The 27,530-nt window shown below is 36.9% G+C and overlaps 1 protein-coding gene across 5 annotated transcripts; it reads right to left on the bottom strand.

Moving 5' to 3' along the window:
- Nucleotides 1-143: 143 nt before the first annotated feature.
- On the bottom strand, nt 144-27,530 carry LOC121423595 (lysine-specific demethylase 4A-like). Of its 5 annotated transcripts, XM_041618972.1 has the most exons (20): nt 27,416-27,530; nt 26,670-26,718; nt 25,558-25,711; nt 24,167-24,339; nt 23,355-23,533; nt 22,820-22,949; nt 21,723-21,772; nt 17,250-17,353; nt 14,445-14,582; nt 13,919-14,091; nt 12,734-13,548; nt 11,231-11,353; nt 9,401-9,564; nt 7,936-8,140; nt 6,501-6,577; nt 5,868-6,032; nt 4,994-5,188; nt 3,520-3,693; nt 2,433-2,645; nt 144-1,599 (listed from the first exon to the last, which is right to left on the bottom strand). In XM_041618972.1, the coding sequence occupies exons 3-20, from the start codon at nt 25,690-25,692 to the stop codon at nt 1,003-1,005; spliced, it is 3,810 nt and encodes a 1,269-aa protein (XP_041474906.1). In that variant the 5' UTR covers nt 25,693-25,711; nt 26,670-26,718; nt 27,416-27,530; the 3' UTR covers nt 144-1,002. The 5 variants fall into 5 exon arrangements, with proteins under 5 accessions (XP_041474906.1, XP_041474905.1, XP_041474908.1 ...); XM_041618971.1 differs by lacking the exon at nt 26,670-26,718; XM_041618974.1 differs by lacking the exons at nt 21,723-21,772; nt 26,670-26,718 and adding an exon at nt 21,015-21,064.

Here is a 27,530-nt window from a genome sequence, read left to right as displayed (position 1 = left end):
CCCCAGTCTTTTTAGGGTTAAACAATCTTAAATTTTGAGATACAAGGTCATATTAACGCCTCTGAAATAATTGCTTCGAATTCAAGTTCTATTAAAAATAACAAAGAGGTGGTTTCTATACATGTAAGTTTTTGGTATGGAAAAGCAAATACGGCTGCACGAAATGGCAATAATATCAGAACATTACTGCATTAAAATTTCAGTGCATAGAGAGAATATTTAGTCACTTTTACTTGACAACGTTTGACATTCGATCATCAGGGATCATATTATGCCATACTGTGTTTTTGACAGTTGGCAATAATCTTTACCAAAATTTTCAATTGTGCAAGCCCTAAAGCCAATCTACTCTGTATTCCAGTAAACAAACCAGTTTACAAAATAACACTAAGAGTACCTGATACATGCTAAATCGCCATTAAATTTTGAGACTTTATATTTGATGGCACTGGTAGAAATATTACTTTAAAGTAAATCAGAAAAGAATTACTGTAAAATTTACAAAATTCTACACCTCGGAAGACACACAAAGATATAAATGGCCTTTTTCGTATTTGAATGGTGGGTCTAACATGTATCTGTAGTTACAAAATGAAAAGTGCACAATGGTCTCAAATGATAATAGGACAGATGCATTGAAGTGTTCATGCACCAAAGTTATATATTGCATGTGAAAACCTAGCATGCATTTGAAATTGAAGGTCTAGAAGACATTCAGTTCCTGCGAAATTCCAAGTCGAGTTTAATTTTCACTTTTCTGTCTGCTGAATGTATACTCATATGATGTAGATTTCGTTTATGGAACAATACGTCTGTACATTTACACCTCTGCATTATATATATTTTTCCTTGGATGCTGGCTTCACCAATAAGTTCGATCTATGTCCACTGCCAGGATGCATGAATCCCTGCAACTAGCATCCAAAAAAAGGGTAAAAACAATCCTGTGGCTATTCAACAACTTGCCTTGACTATACAACCTGTACATGGCTATTTCAGAAATCACTGCGAAAAGAATTGTCCATTCTGCGGCGTTTCTCCTGGTCTGAATGACACTGTATCAATTTTCAGCGATGCATCATTAGGGAAGAAGACTTGGCCTTCACTGCTAGACCCTTGTATTGCTTGAGAGTCTGATTCAGTCTTTATTGTCACACCCGGAGCGATTAAAACACCACCTTGCAACGTGGGATTCGCAATACTGCTATCATCGAACGGCAATGAAAGTGTCGTGACAGAAACAGAGTCTGGTTCATCTTTAATCTCTACGATACCCGAATTCACACTGTCCGTCGATTCCTTCCTGTCTGGGACATCGCAGCTCGTCGACGGGCCAAACATAGTGTTCCACGAGGATGCATTGTGAGTTACTGATCCCTTTTCAGGGGTGCGATCAGTCCTTTCCTGATTTCCTGAAGTGACAGGGGTATTTTTAGAAGATACACCCAAGGTTGATCCTGTGCCTGATCCTGTCGATGCTCCTGTGGCTGAAATCCCTGCTGCCAATCTTTCGTCACCATCCGTCTTGATTGCCTTGTATTGGTTGGAAAGTACAGCAAGATCACTGAATCCAATATACCGCACTTCTGTAGCTTCAGACTGGTGGAAAATAAGAAAATGACACAGCCATTACTTTCTACCTGCCTTCAACATTACCCAGTCTTTAAATCATTCATCCCAAATATTGATTCCACCTGGATTATTCATCCCAAAGAAATAACCAACACAATTTCCATTTCAAAAAGTATCCCAGGAAATTGAAAAAAATCAATATCTTTTTGTAACTTTACTCTTACCAAGCAGCAGATCCAGGATTTTACAAATGAGAATGGCATAGAAACTCTATTTTGTTTGCAAAACCTCTCTTGCAAGAATGTTTTTTGTTGGCAAGGAAAAAAAAGATATAATGGAATCAAGGAACAGGGGCTCAATGTGCACCGTTATTGGCAGATCATCCAAGAGTGTGAGGCCCAGACCCCCTGCCAGTCTTAACTAAACTCTCTTGGGCAAAGATTGGCGTCATTTATAGCTATGTTCGTAACAGTGATGCCCCTCCTAACCCTAAAAGCAAAACACACGATTTCAGCTATCCTACTCACTAGTCTTGACCAAACCCTCTTGGACAAAGGATTGGTGTCAGTTGTAGATGACTTTCATGACAATGATGCCCCCTACCCCATCCCAATTCTGGAAAATACCAACACACATAGTAGTCCTACTCACTCGTCTAGACCTACTTTCTTTGGCATGGGTTCACCGTCCTTGTAGACATCTTCTTTCTCGAGGGTGATGCCCCCTACCCCACCCCAAAAGGTAATCTTACTCACCAGTCTAGACCGAACTTTCTTTGGCATGGGTTCACCGTCCTTGTAGACATCTTCCTTCTTGAGGGTGATGCCCCCTACCCCACCCCAAAAGGTAATCTTACTCACCAGTCTAGACCGAACTCTCTTGGGCATGGGTTCGCCGTCCTTGTAGATATCTTCCTTTTTGACGGTGATAACAGACCCATCTTCAAAGAGGACCTCATACATCTTAGTAGAGTAGCTGTTAATGAAGGTTCCAGGGTAGAGGAGCCCATCTACCCAGCGCACTTCAACGTCGCTTCCGACCTCAGGTACTCCGTCAGTGGCTATGTTGTGACTCTGTAAAAGATAGATCAGGTGGGCGTTTCATAAAGCTGTTCGAAAGATACGTATGACTTTACGCATGACTGGTTATCCTTTCTTGTTCTTGCTACGTAAAATCCCGATATAATTGATTTATGACCTAAGTACATGTTCCAGTCGTGCATAACTTTACGAACAGCTTTATGAAACACTCAGGTGGGTGATTCGTAAAGCTGTTCGTAAGATACAAATAACTTAACGCACGACCGGTGATCCTTTCTTGCACTTAATAATATCCCTATGTAATTGATGTCGGACCTAAAAACATATTCCAGTCATGCGTAACTTTACGAACAGCTTTATGAAACACTCACCAGGACAATTTTACAAAATAAATCATGTGTTTCGTAAATCACACTTCACTATACATCCCTAAATGAAGGTTCAAATCTTCTTATCTATATTTGTTATAAACATTTTACATAGTATACCCTATCATTGGTTATGTTGTGACTATACAAATTGAGCAGGACAATGTCAAAAGATCAATCGTTTGATACTTTTAATGCTATTTTTTGTGCCATAATTCATAATGAAGGTACAAATATCCTTAATTTTTTTCTTAAATATTCTAAAAAGTGCACCCTATCATTTGCTATGTTGTGACTGTAAATATACCAGACTTGCATCTTGCACAACCTGGATTTAATACAAATGTTTAAATGATCTACACTTAATTCAAATGCCATAATTTTGTGGCCTTCCTAAAAAATTTTCTGTATTTTCCAATTCATACAGAAGTTACAATTCTCTCAAAATATGATGACTATCGCAAGTCATTAATTGCAGTTAGAATGGAGAAAGTGGGGTCAGATGTATAAAAGGTTATTGTGATAGAATTGGTCATTACCTCAATGTCTTCAGGGTAGAGATTATCACAGAAGCTTTGGTCTTCCTTGAACTCCACATGACAGAACAGCTGAGCCTTCTCCCCTTTCACCACTGATTTGTAGTAGCGATTGTTTTTGTGCTTGGCAATTACTTGGTCTCCTGCATGGATCTCTTTCATCTTACGAATCCTCGTCTGTGTGGGGGAATAAAAGAGCAGTTTGACTGTGATTATAGAGTCATCGACCAACACAGAATATACATACAGGGGAGTATGCCTGGGTCAATTTTTTTTTAGAACCACAGAAATCTGGTGGACATTTTGCACATAATATATCCTGCTCTATTAAGACCTTTTTACAATAACAAATGTAACTTTTTTTCATTAACAAATTTGCTGTCACCAGATCCAATTAAATTATTTCAATGAAACATTATTGCAAATCTTTATAAGATGGTTCAAAGGAACAAAACCCTGGAATGAGAATTACAATTTTCCATCTATCATGGGAGTAAATGGTAGAAGTCCTTGAATTATAACGAACTAATTAAATGTGTTGAATACAGGACAAAAGGGCGAACAGGAAGGGTGTTGATACAGGGAACGGGACAAATGAATACAGGACCATTGTGTATAACATGAAAACATCTGGGCCCCATCACCAAAAGATCAGCGCTTGATCAGAGGGTTAATTTTTATGATTGATTAAATTGATCATTATGTGCATTCAATTTTACATTATCAACTCTCTAATTCAATACCTTGTTGTTACAGACCCCCCCCCTGGATAACTTTGACCCATCTTCATTGATTTCAACAATATTCTGCTGTCAAACAATCACAAGTAAATCACCAATGTAAAATGATTGTCATTACAGCAGAAGGGTAACCATCTTATAATTATTTTCACATGTTTAGTTATCATAAATTTTCCAGTCATTTTTATGTGTTTAGCTTTTAACATTGATAAATCATGTATTATTTTCTTGTGCTCGATTGTCCGTTATAGAAACATTTACTTACTTTGACATTTTACTTTTTCATGTTCACATTTACTATTACCATGTTTGCACCGCTTTGTTCGAATTACTGATAGATATTTCATGTTGTATGTTTTTGATAAAGGTATAAAATTTCTTCGTCTTCTTCTTATCATTATTTGTTTTTCTTCTTCTTTTCTTCTTCTCTTATCTTCTCTGATGTCTTTTTCTTCTCCCTTTCACTTTTCCCTTCTTCTTTTTTTTCTCCTCCCCTCCTCTTCACGTTTCAATGATTCCTTTGTAATATTTCATTGATGCTTCTGTTTAGGTTAACATATTCTTTTCATACATATTGTTCGTTAAACACTGGTTTTAAAATGTTTACTATGTCAATTGTATATTATGTTCCACACGGCCCCAATGGAAATCAGCCTGTGAACTGTTTGGGCTTTCTAACCGTGTGTAAATAAAATCAATCTTATCTAACAAAGCACACTAAATAAATGGACACTCACCCAATCTTTGACGTTGACAGGATGTCTAATACAGGTGGCAAAGACTGCACATGGCCAGACCCCCGGCTCCATGATCACCCCCGCTGCGTTGGCACACGTTACATGGAATGATATGGCACACTTGCCCACAGAGCACTGGATACAGGATCCAAACTTAGGGCTGTACTTGATGAACGATCGGCAGAAGAAGCATTTCTGGAAAGAGAGTATTCAAAATAAATAACAAATTTATTACTACTACCATAACAACTTTGAAGTCAAAGGGTAACAAGCGGTAATGATGCTCACCAGCCAATCAAAATTAAGGACTTTTATGATATAATTTGTGACCGGCCACCTCAAAACAAACAATAAGTAACCCAAAATACATTTTGATATTTATAATGACCTAAATAATGCACATTGTAAGCTTTAATTAAGTGATATATAACTTGTCAAAACTGAAATAACCCACAAAAGTATTTGATTGAATGTAGATTAAATTCTATGAGAGCTTCAAAAATAAAAAATGAGGAGAAAAAACTAGGTTTAAAGGGGTTTACTCAAGAATGAGATGAGCACACTGCGCTATCTTGGTGAATTTCCAAGCAGTCTGAAAAAAGTGATGTAAAAAAAAAAAACTCTGGGATCTCATCTTACAACTTCAAGATTTGATTGCATGAAGAAGAATAATTACTTTTTTTCAGATAAGCTAATATTTTCCTTTTGTCTTTCTGATGACCAAATTACTATTTTGTCTATTTACAGAGAACCTTCCCTGTTGACTTATCATTGGTTTGGGGTAGCAGTTCACATTCAACCACAAAATTACAGTATCAACAGTTTGCAATGGAGCCCAGGATGTAGCAAATCAACCAAACTGAAGAGTTCTTACCAGTTTTAACCTTGCTTCCGAGATGTTCGAGCAATCAATGGGACTCCTCTCCTCTACGTTGACAAAGCGCACCTCTGGGATAGCCATAGCACACATGATGTGGGCCCATTTCCCGGTAGTGGTATGTCTCAGTGCACCGCCCCGAAGGTTGCACAGACAACAGACCTACAGTCAATAAAAAATAATCATCAGTCCACCTTCCATAGGGGAAAAAAAAAAAAATCGCCCCAGACAACACACTTTTCTAAAACCAAATACACAAAATATGTGCGATTTACTTTTTCAAGTTGAAGTTTTAATAAATCAAACTATTTCATCTTGGTTTTTTTTCTCAACATTTTTAATGTGAGGATATCTGAAAAGCGATTCTATGCGGTGGGCCTTATTAAAAAATTCTTCAAAAATAACATCACAGAATGCGTTAAATCAAAATTGTTGCCAGCTTTCCCACAACTGTTCTATGTGAATTTTAAATCAGGGCCCTGTTACACAAAGCTTAGCTCTCAATGATGGGGCTGCTTTTCACTTACTCTTTTTTCATTGCACTGATTACTATCACATGCAATAAAGCATATGAATCAAATACACGATCAATTGCTAAGCTTTGTGTCACCGGGACCCATGCATACTTACTGCTGACCAGTCTTCTTCTTGACACCTCTCACAGACCCATGGTGAATCATCTTCTATTGGAGCTTGTCCATAACAACCTGTTGGCATGACAACATTGGTTTGTTACCATTCAATTATGTCTCAGGCTAGGTGACCAGGGCTCCATCTTACAAAGAGTTACGATTGATTCGAACAACCTCAGCTATATGGAAATTCATCAGAGTCATAATTTTTTTCTCCAGGAAATTTGACAATATCCATTGTAAACAAAGGGTAGCACACTAAATTTTCACGAAAACGATAAATGTATGAATATAATAATAATAGCCAATTTTTATATAGCGCTTTTCCCTGAATGGCTCAAAGCGCATTACAGCATATCATTACCCCGGTCATTGCATTCATTTCAATCCCGCACGAAAAGTGCACAATTTCTGCTCCCTGGGGAGCATTCCTTGCAGCCTCATTATGGCGCTGGCAAAATCAAACATGCAATATCTTTCACATCCTACCGGGTACCCATTAGCACCTGGGTTGAGAGTGGCAAAGTGTGGATTAACACCTTGCCAAAGGACGCTAGACCGCGGTGGGATTCGAACACACGACCCTCTGTTTACAAAGCGAGAGTCAGAACCACTACACCACGGCTCTTCCATATACATCTTATCGAGAAAATATTTTGAACAAATATTTAGTTTAGATCAGATGTTGTCATTGCTAGCTTTCCTTAGTTGAAATTAATTGGACCAATCGTAACTCTTTGTAACATGGGCCCTGGATATTCCTTTGTTGAGTTTGATATGGCAAGTCATTGTACCACTCCATCCTACTTCTTGATATCAAAAATTGCAATTTGTTACAAAGAGAAATCACTTTGTGGTATCAATATATTGTTACCAAGAACCTGATTTCCTGAAAACAACATGAAAAGAATTTGATTCAATTGAAAGCAATGATAGAAAAACAGCTTGCCATGCGTTGGCTTACGCTGGTTAAAAATTTTGAGGTATACAGTCCCTCAATAGACGAAAGAAAAACTACATATCGATGCGAGTACACGGATATTGCCTGAATTTAAGAGTCTTTGGATATTGTTACATTTAATTGGCTATGTTTTTGTTTGTATTGTTTCCTTTCCGTCATTTGTTCTTTACTCGGGGTTGACTCGGCTAGGATTTATAACACAGTCAACGTTGATAATTCTTTGTTTATATAACTAGCATGCTTGACTCACTTTCATTTATGTGTTTGTTATAGTGAGAATAAATTTAATTTTACTATCTTATTTTACAGATTTTGTAGATTTAAATCAAGTGAAAATAGATTGAATATAGATTAAGCATCTTTGAATAGAGCAGCTTTCTTTCACCTCGTGAAATCTTGCAACATTTCACTCATGCCCATTCACTATTAGTACAAATTTGTACAATTTCTAAAAATCTGAGAACGCACTTACTCGCATGGACAGCCATATTGCAAGAACTACATGTGAGTATGGGGCTACAAGCCTCAGCATCGATGAGAGAGTTATGACACGATGGGTTGGAGTTCTCCTGAGTAGCAGCAAAGCAGTCTTCTGGTGTAAGAACAAACTTCCTATAGTCCTGTGAGGACCCAACCAGCACGGTTTTGCCCGAGTCATCTTCATCGTAGATACCAAGCTGTATGGAGAGAAGATGTCGAAAGGTTACAACTTCAATAATATATTACAATAAGCTTTAGTTACGCAAGACCTGATGAATGAATGGAACAGTTCTTGCACCAAATCATAGAAATTAATGAACCTGTCAATATAGTAATTTTTATTATCTATCGGTTTCATGTACCCAAGTTATTGCTTAAAAGGATACTTCTGATCTCTATCTAATACTTTATAACAAAGGTTCTTTTGTGTTGTTGTTTTTGTTCATTCAAAAGATGTATTCATAACCCTCTTGTATATCAAAGCCATGCCCTGAAGCTAATACAGAACCTGGCAAATATAGTATTGAAAAAAAGGCTTTCAATAAAATATCAAAATTTACCCCTGAATAGACTTCCAATCTATTCATACATGTAATTCAGAGTACTTCTAAATAGACTCAGGGTACTTCTGAATAGACTAAGGGTACCTCTGAATAGACTTCCCATATATATTCATCCATAATTTAAGAGTTCTTCCAAATCATGGGTGTCAGCGCAGAGGATTATCTTTTTTTTCCAAAGGGGGGCAATAATAAATGTCCAATGTCCTCCCCCCCTCCGATGAACAAAGGATAATCCTCTGCATTTCATCTATTCATGCAGAACTCTGGGTACTACTGAATAGACTTCCATACATTTGTAATACCCTTGTTACTTCTAAATAGACTTCTTGTTTGTTCATACTTTCATGTTGTATTCAAGTATCGCTTTGTATCATTCTTTTAATACTTGCAAAACTGGGCAAGCTAATAGAAAAAAAAGAATGAATATCAAAGCTTATTGATTTTCTTTTCTGAGTTATGAATAAATTATACGCTGTACTTTCTATCAATAGCAGAAAGTTGGTGTAAAGTGAAAAAGAAATATAATCTTCTACATTATACTGTGGTCTCTTACTATGGTAGTAGGGTCAATCTTAGTTCATCAGAACATTTCTGTAAGCTGTTTAAAAAATCAAAGTTTTCTTTAAAGATCACAATGGAAACAGTTTCAGCAAAAGCTGGGTAACGAATGCTGGATATGTTCGCAAACACCAATGGTATTTGTGTGTAGGAAAATAAAATGCCTTGCATAATCATTGTAAATGAAATGTGACTCAAGCCAGAGTTGGCAGCCCATTGTATATTCCATGAATCAGAAGCAGGCACCTATAATGCCTACAAATACAAATTGTAATACTCTAATACAGATACTTTATAACATTAAACCCCGAAGAGAGAAGCTAACAAGAAATGCACCTTGTCATGATAGAAGATCCGACAAACACAGCATCCTGGCTTCTGATCAGCCATGGAAGCATTATGAACCTTCTCCATCATGAAGTTAGTAGGCTGAGTAACCCAAAGACCATTGAGGGAACGTGCCCAGTCCTTCATTGCTCTGGATTCTTTGATTGTAAAGGCTACAATAGAACAGAGATTCACACGTAAATTACAATTATCACAGATTTTTTTATGAATTGACTGTAAAAATGCCATCAACAGGTATGTTTGCGAACTACCATTATGATTTACAATGTACTTCTCAAATGACAAAAACTAAAAATATGTGAAGTTAAATATGCATGTAATTTATAAAGAGATGTGCCCAGCTTTGAGTAGATATGCTGATTTGAATGCAAGTAGCCTGATTATATGGTGGGTGGTAAAGAGCCTAAGCTCAGATAGGAGTAACTTGAACACAACTACAAATACATGTAAGTAAAATGAATGTTGATTTGAAACAAACTAAGGTTCACAAGCCAATTCATTCTATACAAAGACAAAATTATATATTTTGAGTAACGTTACCCCCCCCCCAGGGAAAAAGTAATAATACAAAAACAATAATAAAATTCTTAATATGAAATGAATAATTTGACTTAGAATTTTTACTTAGAATTTGATTTAGAATAAACAACTTTTTGAACACACAGTATGAATAGAAAAAGGAAGAAAAAGGCATTATTAGTAGCAAAGAAAAGCAACACTGAGAGACACATAATGTATCAAATGTGAACAGGAAGAAAAACAGGTATACAACTTAACAAGCCCTACATGTACAACCTGACTTCAATTTCTCTTTTCTAAAAAGGCTAATTCACTGCCTAAGCCTTAAGAGGGAAAAAATATGTGCATGAATGTTCCCAGCACTTCAAACCCCCAAAATAAAGTTTTGCATTTCATACCTCCCACTTCCATATAACTTGCAATGATTTCAGTTTCCATACAATATAAACTAAAGTAGGGACAGAAAGCAATGAGTACAAGGAGAGGAGGATTGATGCTGAAAGGGAGAAGTTTGGTGGTGCATTCTATCATCAAGCAGTGGCCAAATTAGAAGAGAGAAATTGAGCTTAGAATATTTTTTGTTCTGCAATACATGTATAACTATACGCCTGTATCCATCTGGGATGGAAATAACTGCTGCTGCGACAACTGCCTTTTATTTATGCCTTCCTTACTTCTTCTTCTGGTCTGAATAGCACTTCAGATACCAAAGTTTCCATAACTTTGGTATTACTCTCGTGAGGAATTTTTGATCTGTAGTCATGAATGAGTTTTTGCACCAGCAGAACGACAGCAAGAACAGAGCAAATGTATTGAAAATGCCCATCAAATGACAAAGAACAGCTGGGAGGTTTTTGTTGAAACTTGGTGTACTCAAACAGCACTTTTCATCCGAAGTTTCGGAGCTGACAAAAAATTGCAAATAAGTCGTTTGTCAGAGTCCAGGACAAAACTGCTGTTTTGATTCATCAATCTTTGACACAGACTTCTTGGTTGCTCTTTGTCACGAAGGGTATTGGCAATACATTATCTAGGTTCTTGAAAGCATTCTGCATCACGATGCAAAAAAAGACCCTATCCACTGCAATTAGAACACGGAGCCTGGTGGTGCCCCATTTTCCAGACACCACAAGTCATAACATGGCAAAAGCCTGAAGAGTCTGAAGGCTTTTCCTGGCAGAAGCACAAGCAGCAGCGATTTCCTGATCCACGTAGACCATCTTCCTCTGGAAGACTAGGCCCATCTTTCAAGGGCTACTTCTTTTTTTCTTAATGTTCTTTGTTTGATTGAGCATTTACCAGAATGAGTGTGAACCAGAGCTTGAGGTAGCACTTCAGGTAAGCCGCCTGGCTTAGGCATAGCCAGAGCCCGCCTATATTCCAACATGGCCACTGCTGAACGAGGGGGTGATGGGCATCGGTCTGTGTGAGGGAGAGGGTGTACATGAAGGACCAGTGACAGGGGATCAGTATGAAAGCATATTGGTATGCAGAGGTCAAAGAGATTAACCAAAATCCCATGGGAGCTAGGGGAAGGTGATTTTTTTTGAATTAGTCGCGTAATGATAGATAACCCACCACATAAGGGAAATAAGCAGCTCAGAAAGGATAATGTAAAGGAGTATTAAAGAAACTTATTATAAAATGAAATAACATTCAACACAAAATAATCCCTACTGTAGCTACATGTACTCAATGTAATATATTAATCTTGAGTGGAAAAATGATCTTCTCAAAATCCTATTATGTACATATTAATCACTATCCTGCTCCTGGTACTAGCATATTTTATCTTCCCTTTAAAATCAAAATCAAACATAATTAATAAATAATAACATAATCAACACAAATGTACATTTTAAGCACACAGAATAAAAGATTCATGTAGAATCCTCTCTTTCTTTTTATACTGAAAGATATGTTAGTTTAATAAAAAAAGGCAATTATTTTTCAAAGAAAAGAGAACATCTGTGAATAAGACAAGACAAGGACAAACACTGTAAAACAAGTATTTACCCCTAAATCAAGTCATTGGCTTCTACTCTTGGTACCCTTCTTTCTATCCTTATCTTATTCAGTAAATCAATATCTACATTCAATTATCATACTCCTTGCACCAGTATGACAGAAACCAATACTTTTCTGTCTACAACAAATCAATGTGATATCAAACAGTCAAACATTATGTATTGGATGAGATTTTCTTCTTTAAAAAAAATAAGATGAAAACTAAATGTATTATCAATTTTCTTTTCTTTTCATGTTAAATTAATGTGAAAAACAATTTCATTCATTCTACATTCCTGCATAAATAGGTTAGTTAACTTTTTGAATTCTAGCAAAGTCAGGCTTTTTACTCCACAAAATGTAAAAGAATGTAAATGAATAAAACTTAACCCTAAATTACCAAATCACAATGAAAATTCATAAATCTGTTAAATTCATTCCAAGGGAAATCCAAATAAATAACAAACATTTTGCTAGATTAATACAATGGTCTCTCTGGTTTAAAAAAACTTGACACAGTATTAAACTTACCTGTGTTTGAAATAATAAATTATTTACCACAAACAAAATCCGTCTTATTCCATTTTTTAAAATCAATTATTAGTTACCCAATGTGAGCCAAAATCATCCAATCCGAAGTGCCTTGATCTATCACACAAGTTGGTCCATGAAAATTATGAACTGGTTTCAAATACTGTTGTTATCAATTTTGATTGAAGGAGGGGTTTGCCTTAGATAAAAAATGCATAAAATTGTATATAATATGGTAAAAATAAAGACAAATTGTGAGCTTACCTTTGCCTTTTCTCATTCGCACCATCTGCCTCCGTCCTTCCTCTTCCCTTGAAGGTCTGGGTTGGTGCTTGTGCTTGTATGTGTTCTTGGGGACGACCTGCGATGGTGACTTGACCGATGAGTACCGATGGTCAAACATGACCCACCTACTGGCCACAGCACTTTCCACTTCTTTGTTGACCTCCTCCTCCCCTTCTGACACACCATCCTCTACCTTGGGCTTGACATCTGATCCATTAGTTGATGACCTTGGTGCAGGCGCATCACCGCTGCCTTCCATGGCCGCTGTCTTTGGCTTGCCTCTAGGTTGGTTTTCCTTGGGAAGTTTGGCAATGTCTTTGGGTTTCTTGGGACTACTATGCTCCTTGTTAAGCTTCTCAGCATCAGAAACAATGACCAGGTGTCCGACTGGGTCCTTTTTCTTCTTTTTCTTTGAGCCATCATTTGAATGCTTGCTCTTGGCATCCATCTTTTTCTTCTTAGTTGGTGACTCCCCATCCCCACTTGAGCTGGATTTTCTCTTCTTTGAAACACCATCTTTATCTTTAAACTTCTTCTTCTTTTTCAGTTTCAGGTTGCTACCAGTACCATCAGTATCCTTACCACTGGCCCTCGCATCAGCTTCTGCTTTCTTCTTCAGCTTCTTGTACTTCTTCTTCAGAGCAGCGAGGGTTACTCCATCCACAGTAATATCAGGTTCTTTGACTTTCTTTTTCTTCTTCTTGGGAAGTGCATTAGGAGAGTTAGTACGCCTCCCATCCTTCTTGTGGACTGGGTGTCTCCTGGGTAGTTCATCATTCTTTGGGGTGAATGGCCTGTGCAGTGAGCAACAGCAAAGGTGCACATCATTATGAAATTCATGGCTCACTGGCTACTAGAAAACAGCATGTTCACTAGAGTTGAGTTTGTACCAATCTGGCCCAGTAGCTGAGATTGGTACTGTCGTTGGACTATATTTCCAACAAAAACATTTATTGAAAACATATGTTAATCTTTGCAATTATGTACAATTTACCATGACTGAAATTCCTTTTTGCCTACAATTTTCTCTAACACGCCAACAAAGAATGAACATTCATAAACACTCCTCGACATAAACACATGTTCATCTTTCAACCAACTGACTATGAAATACACGTTTAAGGAGTTCATACAAGGAAATAGATCAAAGAATTTGCAACTTACAGCATTGGGGGTTCTTTCATATTCCTCATACTGCTGCCATGTCCCGTGGGGTTATCCACCTCTTCTATGTAGAGGGAGTCCTTTCCTGCTTTCCAGGCTTCATAGCGGTCTGGTTGGAACACCCTCACAAATGGCTCCATACTGATCTTAACAGAGTCCTTCTGGCAAGTGCACTGTCAGAGCCAACATAAAGAGGAAGGGCAGATGTCATTTGATATTCAAATAATTATGTCCACAATGATTTTTAGAAGCAATTAAGGCACACATTAGAAATTATCAATATTTTTTTGGCTAAGGAGAGAGAACTTGCCTGATTCGTTTGTGTTAAATGACAATTTGTTTTGAACACACAAGCAATTTACACGATTCCTCTACAACAAATAAAAGCTATTAAATTATTATTAGGGCAAATCATACCTTGTTGCCATATACATACAAAATTATAAGAGGAGTGACATACAACGAGAATGACCTAAGCACAATATCAAAATGTTATTTTTCAAAAAATTTGAGTGTGGTCACTTACACAGCTTGCTCTCTTGCCATAGTTGATCCACCTAAGAGATGCAAAGTTGGTAGATTCTGCACAGTTGTATCCATGGTTGAATCCAGAGTGATAGCCATATGGGAATGTCACCATAAACTCTCCTTGCTCTTGGGTTATCTAGAAAAGAACAAAAAGGGAAATAAAGGATGAAGATTTGAATACACTTTGAACTAAAACCATGGACAGATCTAAAGTCCTGTGGATGTCCGATATACCAGCATTACTGGTAAAATTAAAAACAGCTTTGAATCACACATACACTTCAGTTGGGTTTTTGCCATTTAAACATGCACCCAGGGCAATGATACACAGAGGCTAATACCAATTAACAAATGATTGCAAATCTTTGAATAACAGAGCCCAGGGGCCATTTCATAAAGCTGTTCGTAAGTTAAAAGCAATTTTAAGAACGACCGGTGATCCTTCCTTGCGGTAAATAGTACTGTATTAACCATTAAATATTCATTGGTTATTAATAGTGCGTGGGAAAGGTTCACTAGTTGCTCTTAACTTATGAACAGCTATATAAATAGAAACACCTACCAGGATCTGTTTCATAAAAGTTATTGTTATGGTATCTATTTTTTTACCATCCAATGGTAACTACCATGGTAAAACTATGCATAAGTAAATCCGAATCAAGCATTCCATTGAAGTTACCAGTGGATAATACATGTAGTAGTGTTTATGCAATTATGCACCGGTGCCCTGAGGTCCTAATCCACATTATGATCATACCAGCATATTCACTGAAAGACATATGCCATGGTTCTAGTTAATCCTTCAGTCTGTAATCAATTCCTGCTTCGATAGCATACTTCTGCTGGTGCTATGGACTTGCTTTGACAATTCCTTGTGCTACAGTCACACAAATGAAACCAACTCCAACCTGAGCCCCGCCTTAACCCTAAAAAGACTGGGGGGAGGGGCTGATTCAGCCCCCCCCCCTCAACATTTTTCGTGATAAATCCGCCGCGCGAATTTTTTTGATGTCGCTCAACGACTTTTTTACATTCAAGTCTCGCGCAACTTTTGAGACCAAATTTGCGACCCCCGGGTACGCGGTTCCGAAATTACGCAACATTTCGTAGGTGCATGCAGACCCAAAATTGCAAAAAACGTGAATTCGTGTACAAATCAAATGCAAATAGAGTTTTTTGCCAAAATTCATAAATGTATCATTATTTTTCCTTTTACTGAATGAAATCAATTAATTCCATCTTATTTATGATCCACATAAAGTCCCCGACAATTTCCATTGAAAAAACAATAAAAAACAGAAAGTAAGTAATAAACAAGGAAATACATAAGAAATTTAGAAAACAATAAAATACATAAAATAAATGTGATTTTGAAAAAAAATTTTAGTACATTTGATCAGATTCATATAAAGTGTCTGTGTACCAAAAATTAGCATTTTAGGGACATTAATTAGTTAATTCAAGCAAAATTTTGATTTTACGCATAAATTAGCATAATTAATTAGCAATGAGATTTTCCGCAGAATTTGATCTTGTAGTTTTGTAGATTATGCTATGGGTAACGCGCATGCCAATTTTTGTCGCAATCAACGGCCGAGATCATAAGGGGGGACTGAATCAGCCCCCCCCCTGTCCTCTTAAGCATCGAATTTGCCCAGTCTATCTAATAGGGTTAAAAAGAGCAACGATTGATACGATCAATCGGAACTCTATGGAAATCCATCAGTGTCGTAATTTTTTCTACGAAAACTTGCACAATGTCCTCTATATGCCAAAAGAGCAGTGAATTTTCAAGAAAACATTGAATGCATGAACATACATCATAGCTAGAAAATTTGGAACAAACATGCATAATAGATGTTGACGTTGCTGGCCGTCCATAGTTACGATTGATCGGATCAATCGTAACTCTTTGTAAAACGGGGCCCAGGGGCCTAATGCAGAAAGAGTTATGTTTTTAAACCAAAGTCAAAATATCAAGTTGTGCAAGATTTTTTGAGTTGCGTTTATTCGCAACTCTTTCTGCAACGGGCCCCTGTTTAGTGTTATGTACATGTAATTGGAAATAACATAATAGCTCTGGTTGATCTGGGCCCCGTAACACAAAGGCTAGCGATCAATCGCTATTTTGAAAGAACAAGTCTGATTGGATCTTCATCAGTCTACTGAACAAAATACCCATGCAACAATGATCTTGATAGGCCGTTTTGTGACTGTGGCAACCTCTGGAATGATTTTCCAAATACCCCTGCCCACAGATCATTAAACTCCACAGTATAACCTCTTGAAGACAATAGGACTTCAGTATACAATAGTTTTTCAAATAACCCTAAACAAAGATACCTCAAACAGCAGGCACAGTGGGAATATGATTCAATAATTCGAAATAGAAACATTTCCACAAGCAACATAAAACCACCAAGAAATTGATATTGATCAGAATGACTATGTGCATACCTGCTAACCCTGCCACCCAAGAAAAAGATGCAAATGGGGAAAACAGGCCGAAATTTATTCAAACAGTTTCTTATAAATCATTATCGACATTTTTTTTCACAAAAAAAAAGGGGCACAGTGGTTGATATGGCTCACGCTTTCAAAAGAAAAAAATCAGGGCTGCAGGTACATGTATGCTTTGTGAAAACCAGGACCTTGTAACATACATGTAAAGCTTAGCGGTTGATCGTAGGGCTGACTTTTACAATATCCAGTGCACAATGCAATCAGTCGCTGAAATCAACCCATGATCAGTTGCTAACCTTTTTGAGTTACGGGGCCCATACAAGATAAATGACGCACTTACCTTGTTGAAGGGTATGGAATACTTCTTCAAGATGTGAGGGGCAATGATGGACATCTTGTGCCTCAGGAAGTTGGAACAGATCTTGAAGTTGCCAGGAAAGAAACCTATAATGACATTTTTAAAAATATTTAGGACATGCTGCAATTAAAATTTAGAATTTGCACAATTTTCTTCTAGTAAAAAAAGTAAAAATTACATGCCCATGTGCAGAGCATACCATCAACATCTATGGTCTGACAAGTTGTCAGATCTGAAAACTTTCCTTGATTTAGAAAATAATAACGCATAGCGCAGTTTCCATCTTTATTAGATGCTCAAGGTGCTGATTGGCTGAAAAGCACATATGTCTGTTGCTATGCTACCTGTCTATGACAATAAACCTGACATGTCTTTTCACCAAAAGCTCCCCATAGCAACAAAAAAAAACAAGTCTGTAAAGGGGCTTCCTTTCCTACTCCCTGCCATCACACATTTCAATTTCCATTGAATTTAGAGCAATAAGCCAGTTCGTAGTTCCTTTCTGCGCATGATCAAAAGATTCTACGCATGATCAAAAGAAGGTCATTTGTACTAAAGTGACATGGTGCTTTAAAATCTAATGAGATAAGCACCAACTTTGATGTCTTGATTATTCATATATTCTTTTGAATTGTCGTTTTCATTTACATCCACAAAAAACAACAATGCTTCCACGAACGACTGGTATTTCAGTTTGTCAAGTACGTTGTGCAACATGCTAAGATATGCATTCAAAGTAGGAATGCAACAAATACCTTCATTAAGTGTTCATTGGTGTGCTATTCTAGTCACCTGGTCTATTCAATTTCTTCATCCTGCTATGTAAGGCAAGCTTAGTAATATCTTGCTTTGAAATCTGCCTATGATGATGAAAGAAATGAAAGGTCATTTGACCAAAATTGCCCATGAAGTAACTACGAACTGGTCTATTCATCTACTGAGGCAACAGCTACAAAAAGGCTTTTCCATGGGGGAGGGAGGGGGGTTCAACTAGAACCACAGTGATTTTTATTTTTCAATGATTCTTCTATTTATACAACTATTATTTCATTTTAAGTTGGGGTTTGGGTGTCATCAGTCATGTAAAGAATAAATCATGTACCACTTTTGATATAAAATCTACACCCCCATCGCTATGATCATTACACACCTTCCTCTAGCTCATGTAACTTGTACAATACATGTACATGTCATGAGCACTTACATGTACATGTATATGCTCCAAAGTTAACACAAATGTCATAAGACATATTCTCCACAGGAATACTCAATTTTCCCATGATATAAGTTATAACCAACATTTGCAATGTTTTTAAAAAATACACATGAACAACAAAAACATCAAACACAATATAAAGTCAGAAAGCAATGTTTGATTGTCAAGCACGCAATAGTGCCCTAGACATTATGAGCTAGGACAAGGTAATCTCAGTTGCCAATTAGTAAATAAATGTGCCATATTTACATGCATACATGTGTTATCTTGAATCATTTTTGTGAATATTGAAGTAAAGTAACAATAGAGAAATTAAAATATATTTCAACCAAAAAATATCACCTGCATCAATACAGGGTTTTCTTAGAGTTATTTAAAGCATGCATTCTCAAAGGGAAAGAAACATGATCCTACAGAATGTGTGAAGTATAACTTGAAATACATAACTTTGTTATCAAAAGGAAGAGCGTTAATTAGCTACAGGAAATGTTGGGAAAAGGAAGCAGGCATATTTTGAGGGAAAAACAACACACATCCACACAAACACAAACAAACAATACAGAATTCCCCCTATAGTGACAAGACGGTGCAAGAATTTCTTGAAATATAGTATGATGGCTCAACACAAAATGAAGGTTTCTGGAAACAATGTATTTGTAACTATTCTACTTTAACAAGTAAAATTATTAAATAAAAGCAACTACATGTACATGTAGAATGGGGAAATAATCTTCATTGAGAAAAAAAAAGGATCTCAAGACAAAGCTTGGAGAGCATTCACAATTCAACATGGAGCTATATCTGACCAACAAGACAGGAAAATTTATTACATGTAGCTTCTAATGCATGAAATTTTCACCAGTATTCTGAAATCAGAGAGTATGAAATAATTATTACGAGGAATTGGAAGGAAATATTAGATGATTTTACAAATTAAGACAAATTTGCTCAGCGAGATACAAAGATTTGTTGTTTTGTTTTACAAGCAAAAGATGTCAACTTATGGGAAAGCTTGGTAGGTTTGGTCATGATGATCAGGTGATGAGAGAAAGTCTATAGATCTATTACCCTCAAATCTTTTTCCACAATTCAAGCTATTTCCACTGAACTGTTTGGAATCATGTCTGTCCACCAAGTGTATTCCAAATGGAAAATGACATATGAGGAAATGTGTAAATACTAGAAATCATCATCAAAGAGAAGACAATGAATTTTGTGTTTGCTCCATTTAAGATGCAAATTCAGCCGACGCAAAAATTAGTGTTACATGCTATGATCATTATTTGATGAAACATAAACAACACACACAAATGCCTTGGCTTTACTAATCAGGTTATGTCTAATACAGGTATTCGAAGAAAATATCACAATTGAAAATAACTTGTAATTTTGAATAAAAAATTCAAACTTGCATAAGTAAACCTCACACAAGATGAATTTGTTGCACCCACAAACCTGTTTACTAAACATATATTTTCTGCATTTTTTTTGGGGGGGACAATAGTGATTCCCAGAATCCTGTACTCTTGCCAGAGGCTTAAGGCCTGGTCACACCGCCTGCGCGTTGTTGGAGCGGTCGTGGAGCGGTAGGGAGAGAGGGTCGAATTTCGCTCACAAAATTGGGGAAAAGATTGAAAACCAAAAAAATAAAAATAAAAAATGGTGAACGGTAGCAAGCGGTGATGATTCTTTCTCTCCGCTCCATGACCGCTTCAACAACGCTCGGGCAGTGTGACCAGTCCTTAAGTTGTCATCATCAATATTTAAAAAATATACAAAAGTGTTGGATTACCTATTATAAAAGTATTATATTACACCTGCACTCCCCCCAATCAGTTATATCGGGAGAGACCTGCGGGTCAGAGTGATTCAGTTGGCTTTTCACCTCCAAGGCACAGGTGACCCCAAACAAATAATAATACTTATAGTTAAATAAAAAACTGTGCTGTTGAAGAAAGAAACATCCTCCAATATCAATCACTTCAGTAAACAGGCCCTTTCAATCGCTCCTTTATTCTAAGCTCTTTATTTCATCCACCATGCAATTGGAATGTTGTTGATATTGAAGCTTTTCATCTGTTCTACATGTACATGTAGCAGGTTTGACATAAGAGTGAATCTGTGAAGGCCTCTACATAAATTTCTTTCCTTATTGCTTGTTGGGCAGGTTTGCCTGAAAATGTATCTTTCTTTCTTACCTATTTTTGAAATTAAAAAAAAGTCATTAGGAATTTATCTTAATATTGCAATAGTGTTATTCCAACAGCTACTGATAAAAACGTATTTGCACTTTGAGCATATTAGAATTTTCTAATCTCTTATTTTGTTTTGTTTGATAGGTTCGATGATTTAACTAGCCTAGGACAAGCGGGAAAGTAGTTTTGTAGAGTCCTGCTAAATGAAACGTGGCTTGCATTTCAAATGTCATTCTAAATGTGTTAAATGATTTTTTTTTCAAACAAAAAGCAGCAAACTCTGTGAACTTGAGAATTTAAACACTGGAAATTGAAAGCAATATAAGGTGTGCGTACCCTCTGCCAGTCTCTCCAAACGTTTACCATGTTCTGTGGGGATAGCATACCTAGATCAACACACACAGGACACAAGAGGTTATGCACATCAAATAGAAAATAAACACATCAGACACGTGTGAGAGGATACAGGCTGCACTGGTCTTTTGTAACCTCAGGATCCAGGGGAAACATTACATTCTTGACGACCCATTACATGATATCTTCATCTTGGAACTAAAATGTTATAGTGATCTGTTACTGAAATGTAAAGGTCACATTTGTAAGTCTGGTTAAAAATGTCTAACTGAGCACCAGAATGATCCTAAATGGAAAATAGTGAAAATGTATGCCAATTCTCAGTGGGATCCATATTGATGCAATATTTTTACAAATTCAAGGGAATAGAATTCAATATGGCATAGTTGCTTAAAATCTGTTAGTGATAACTTTGCCAACAATAGTGACAACTACCATATAGTAACACCAGTACAAGAAAATAAATTACCAAGTTTCCATGAATTTATTGTTAACTTATGAGAAATGTTCAGTTGAAGGGGAACAAAGATTGACCCGCTTAGTATACATCAACTTCTTTGGAGAATTCACTTCTCTTCTGCAAATTGTTCCAAAAGATTTACGCAAGCAATGCAATGTCTGACCAGATGTGAAGTTACAACCGAGACCTGGTGAAGCCCCCATCCTACCACAGTCACATGGAGCACTTACCGGTTGCTAATCTCTCCAGGCGTTTGCCATGCTCAGGAGGGATAGCATACCTGTTTTATGAGATTCATTTAGGGGAACAAAAGTTGGATAGAAGTTTAGCGACAGCTTATAATATGTAATAAGCTGTGAATGATCAACGATGAATTGCAAGTCTTAAAGTTTCCCCTATTTTTCACAAAACAGTGATATGCACAACTCAGTGACATGCCAATGACTCAGTCAATGATGTCCATCACTCACTAATTCTTTTGTTTTTTATTGTTTGAATCATACAATATTTCATTTTTTACAGATTTGACCATAGGGACCGACTTGACTGAATCATATAGTATTAAACAATGCTAATTCCACATGTTCAGGGAGGAATTAATCACTGTTTCACTTGACAATAAGGAGAAAATTTGAATATTTCATATTTCATATAATAAAATACAAAAGAAATAGTGAGTGGATGATGTTAAAGTCTCATTTGCATACCAACCAGGATGTGCATATAACTGTTTTGTGAAACTAAGCGAAACTTTAAAATGTCACAACTTTCTTACTTTAACATCATCCGATTTTTATGAGATTTTCAGTGTTATGCTTGTTGGATTTTTCTCTTTTTTATTCAAATCATTTTTTTGTTGGGGACTTGTCCTTTAATAGGGGGCGAGGTCAATCCTATTTAGATTAGGATTGATGAATAACTGATAAAATCAATCATAAAACACATACCAGAACACAAAACTCCTTCATCATTCTTCCACTTACATGTATCACAAATAGTGAACGATTAGACATTCCTATTTCTTTTACTGAATATACATCAACATCATCCAGTAACAAAAATTGTCAGTAAACTCAGCCCTCCAAATTGCTATCAATGTAATAATAATAATATGAAAATTCTTCATAGCATCCAATACAAATGTTTATTTGCGCTACCTACTTTAGCTCTGCCAATAACAGAACCACTAAAATAATATAAATTTCTGATAATAACAAAGCCTATTTTAGGTACTGAAATTCAAGGGGGGGGGGGGTTCTCGGCCTACAAGCTGCCAACGCATTCTATCCTACCATAGTTGGTTGTGAATTCCTGTATAGAACTTTACCAAGATTTTGGAGCACCATAATGGAGATAGTTAATGCTGTACAGGTCCAAGTCTTCAGTGTGCCAGGCAAATGTTGTCTTCCACATTCCAAAGTACAGGTAGGCAGTGTTCACCCCTTCTATTTTCACACCTGGAACAAAAATGAGATAGGGATAATTTCTGAAGCTGTTCACACTGTATCAATGTTTCGATAAGAGTAAATTTGAAAACTTTGTGAGGCCCGAGACTTGCAAATAAATAAATTTAGAATGACTGTAGCATCCATGGCAATGGGTGAAGTACACATAGCATTGCATGAATACCTAGTGGTCATCAAACTCGGTTCTACCAAGGGTGATTGACAGCACATGTTATCAGGTAAACACCAAAGTCCCAATGGATTTTGATGCTTGCGAGAATTAACATTCGTTTTCATTCATTTACTAGTTGTCCAAATGACAGGCCCGCTTCAGCCAAAGCGGCTTATCCAGACTAGACTGGATGTTATGTGATAACAGCTGCTAGTGGACATTTTCTTCATATTAACTGCTCATACCTTGCTCTTCCTCAATGATATCCAGGACTGTATTCAGGCTGTTGATATTCCAGACGTCCACCCCTTCATCGTACACAGACCCAGAGATGTCGGCTCCGTAGATGGGAGGGTTGTAAGTGATGTTCTTCCAGTACTTTCTTTCCAGATCTTCGTAGCCAAAATGTGGTGGGGTCTGATACCTGCCAATGAAATAAGAATTACATAAATTAACCCTGTTCTTGACATGTGCATGAAAAAATATCAATTCAACCCAAATACTCATATATCTTCAAAAATAAACACAATTCCAAAGTCACAAAAAATTGCTAGTCAAGGGAATACAGAAGTATGATCTCTTAAGTAGTAAAGAGACCTATCAACAATACAATATTATAATCTTTCTTTTGGAAGTGAAGGGCACACACAAGTTAAAAGTTTGCTTTTCTACCTGTTGCCCATTAATTCTCAGGCTGCAGTGTCTGTCAACATCTGTTTACACACAAAAAACAAGGAAATGCATGCATAATAGGAATCTTGATGTTCACTACACCATCAGTTGTTTATCTTTACCAAAAAAGCCTTCTTTCATATCATCACAAGCTTGATGAACTAACTCTTCCTTCTTAGCAAAAATTGAAAGTCTATGTATTTGTTCCCCTCCCCTGGCTAAATTATTATTTGACTTCTCATCTCACATTTTTCATACAAAACATCACAAAAAGATATAAGCTGTGTTGAACTTTGATTCCTATTCAAATCACTCTCGACTAACTATGTAACAGGATTAAAGTAGCTTGAAACATCTGTCCTTTATCTTGTTCCCTAGTACTTACTTTGCACTGTTGGCTAGCTTAGCAAACTCCTTGACGGTCATGGCCTTCTTCTGGATGTTATACTGGGTGTATAGGCCTTGATGACCCATGACCTCTTGCTGGATTGGCGCAGGAATGATCAAGTCCAGATCCTCATAGTTCTTCCGAGGCACAAACTCCTTTGGTGGAATCACCTACATGACAATACAAGATACAACAGCAACAGCATGAACATACTACAGCACATACATGTACATGTAGTCTACATCATACATATATTTTCATCTAGCGTACATTAAACTATAAAAAGTAATATAAATAAAGGCCCTAATAATTCTTTAAGAATAAACTTTTCTATCAGGCTCCAACATTTTGTACCACATTTTCCCTCAGTTCTTATTCTTCTTTAATTCCTCACCAAATAAAGTATATATCGCCTGACCAGCAATAAGTTCCTTGAATTAATTCTGGGGGCAGGGCCAGGCTGGAACTCGGAACCCGGCGAGTTTGGGGTATTTCCCCGGATCAAGCTGGTATAGGTTAAGAGCTAAAACAGCAAAGACTTGGAAAAACACCAAATTAAAAGCAAGATAATGTAACCATTTACCTCGAGTGAAATGATGATGAAACTTAATTGATCCTTAACATGACTTTCAGCCTCATCAAGCATCAGAAACGACCTTATTTTGGCTTTGATCACGACGATTTCATTCAAATTCTTGGTCAAATTTTACTTAATGAATGCAGAGGGCAGCAACAACAACCGCTTGTAAAATTTGCTAATTGCAACACACATCAGAAAAAAAATGTATACAGCTGACTGAGGTCCTAAATCTGAGAATTCGAACAATAAAATCAAGATCTGAACCGAAATAAAGATGTTCCTGATGCTCAATGAGATTGATACTCAGGATGAGATTGATACTTGGGAATTGATTCGCGGACAAAAATTCAGATTAAATTAGTTCGCTGACTTTGCGGGATGCTAAAGTGCGCTAGGGCCTAGATCTCGCGCTAGTGTGCACCTGGCAAGGCCAGACTTTGTTGTAGGCGCTACAGCCGCAATGTTGTGCGGTGGTGTGCGGTTTCGGGCCGATCCAGGACCCAGAATTTTCTTTTGCTAAACCTTCCGGTCCGGGTTCAAGACGGGTTTTCCTTCCAGGCCTAAATTCTTTCATTGTTCATCTAATTCACATATGGTGAACAGTTTTGGTATTGTTTATTCAAATAATCAGGCATTATTGACACAAGTTCAAGTGCTCACACTACATTATATGCAACACCATAAAAATGCTGATTTTATATATAGGCCAATGTACTCTATAAATATGCATCAATTGGTGCCCAATTGCGGTAATATCCAGGCAATATCCCTCAAAAAAATGGATGCTGGTCCTAATTTATAAGCTTACCTTGGCAACACCAGCTTTGTGAGCACCTTGGGATTCCATGTAGGAGATATAGCCAGAGAAGTCTTTCATCTCCTCCAAGGTTGGTCGAAAGACCATGATCTTGGGGATGTTCTGGGCCGATGCTGTCAGACTCATCTTGAACAACTACATAGGGCTACAGATGGGATAAAAAGACAAAAGAAATAAGGAATGGTAATCATTCGCAAAGAAATTAAATTGTCAAATATAGTATAGGGTCTAGACCTATGCCTCTGCAGCAATGACTCTGGAACACCATCATGTTTTTCACATTACTTAGATTCTAGCATCAAACATACAGGTGTGTTGGCTCAGTTGGTAGAGCGTCCGTCTCACAACCAGGAGGTTAGGAGTTCAAACCCCAGCTGCGTCAGACCGACAAACGTTAAAAGATGGGTGATGCTGCTACCTTGTTTGGCATTCAACAATAAAATGGGCAGAGCCTCTTCGATCTACATTCATGTAGCACTGCACAGCGGCTGCCCGCCCACGATCAATTAGGCAAAACAAATTTTCTGAGCATTTGATTTGATGTCTATTTCGAACAATAAAATATGGATTTCCATGGACTTTCATCTTCTTGTATCCAGAATCTTGGCATCCCATCGCAGTTTGCTCCACAATAAGTCAGTATGACTGCTTTGAATTTTACATAGCAACATGTTACATGTACATCAGTTCTCAAAAACTATGAATTATATATCTTACTACCAAAACAATATGAATCAAATTTGAGGAGTGAAATTATTCCCTTAATATTTCTTTAATATTTCCTTCTAAAATATCTTCTCAAGTTTTCACACTTTTTAAATGCCTTTGAATTTCAATCATTTTGCATTGGGTAAATCACATTGTAAATCATAATAATATCCATCCACTGGAACTATTTTATTGATGACTAGAAAAAAACAAGTCAAAACTTCATTCATCAACCATGTTATATATCATTTTTCTATAAATCCTGACAAACAAAAACAAAATAAAAAACTAATCTTGCTTAAATGCATCATATATAGTACTGGAAACAAACATTAATATGTATCAAGACATTCATTTTTCAAAAAAAGAACAAAACATGGAACTTGAGTACACACCTTCTTGGGCAAGGACAGGTGTGAGAGCTCATCACAAACATGAAAAAATCTAGGAGTAGGATTTTAAATGACAAATCACAACTTATCAACATAAAAAATAAAATCGTATGGGGATCAAATACATAACATCAATATTACTCTACGGATTTATTTTGAGTAATTGCCAAAGAAACCCGAATAGAGCGATGAAAACATTATTTCCTTACATGAAGAGCTAATCGATTGTCGAAAAACCAAAGCTAATGAGTGGGACGCTCATGACGTGTGTACTGGACGCGTCCGCTTATCGCGGCGCATTCGGGCATACGGTAAACACACACACCCATGTACCATACACAGATTTCAATTTACGGCTGTACGAATCATCAGAACACACAGAAAACATTCCACCAAAACCTACTCATTTCTCCAATTGACAAAAAAATAAGAGGACTCTAAATTGGGAAAATCTATATCATGACTAATTTCATCGGAAAATGATTTGAAACAAGCTCATTTTCAAGGTTTACTTGATAAGCTTTCACGCCAAATGTGAAGAGAATTTTTTTTTTCGCGAAGACCGATAAGCAGCTGACCGGTCTACGTGCAAAACCTACGAACGATTTTGGGGAAGTCCACTTTTGGAAGAATTGCAAAGATATGTGTTTAAAACGACTCTTAAAGCTCATAATACAAGCGGATCAGGACTATCTTTCATATCAAAATAAGTTTCGCTATTAAATTCTACCAAAAAATCGTAATCATACCTTTGCAACATCGAACAATCAAGTTGAAAAAGGAGGAAATGTCAGCTCATCCTCGGTCCAGGCGACGACAAAAATGAAGCTGTTACACTAACAAACCGCATTACTCACGGTCTTA

The sequence above is a fragment of the Lytechinus variegatus genome, chromosome 11 (genome assembly GCF_018143015.1).
Source record: "Lytechinus variegatus isolate NC3 chromosome 11, Lvar_3.0, whole genome shotgun sequence".
In the NCBI taxonomy this organism is placed as follows: Eukaryota; Metazoa; Echinodermata; class Echinoidea; order Temnopleuroida; family Toxopneustidae; genus Lytechinus; species Lytechinus variegatus.
Note: the sequence above shows the minus strand (reverse complement) of the source record. Positions and strands in the feature narration are given on the sequence as shown.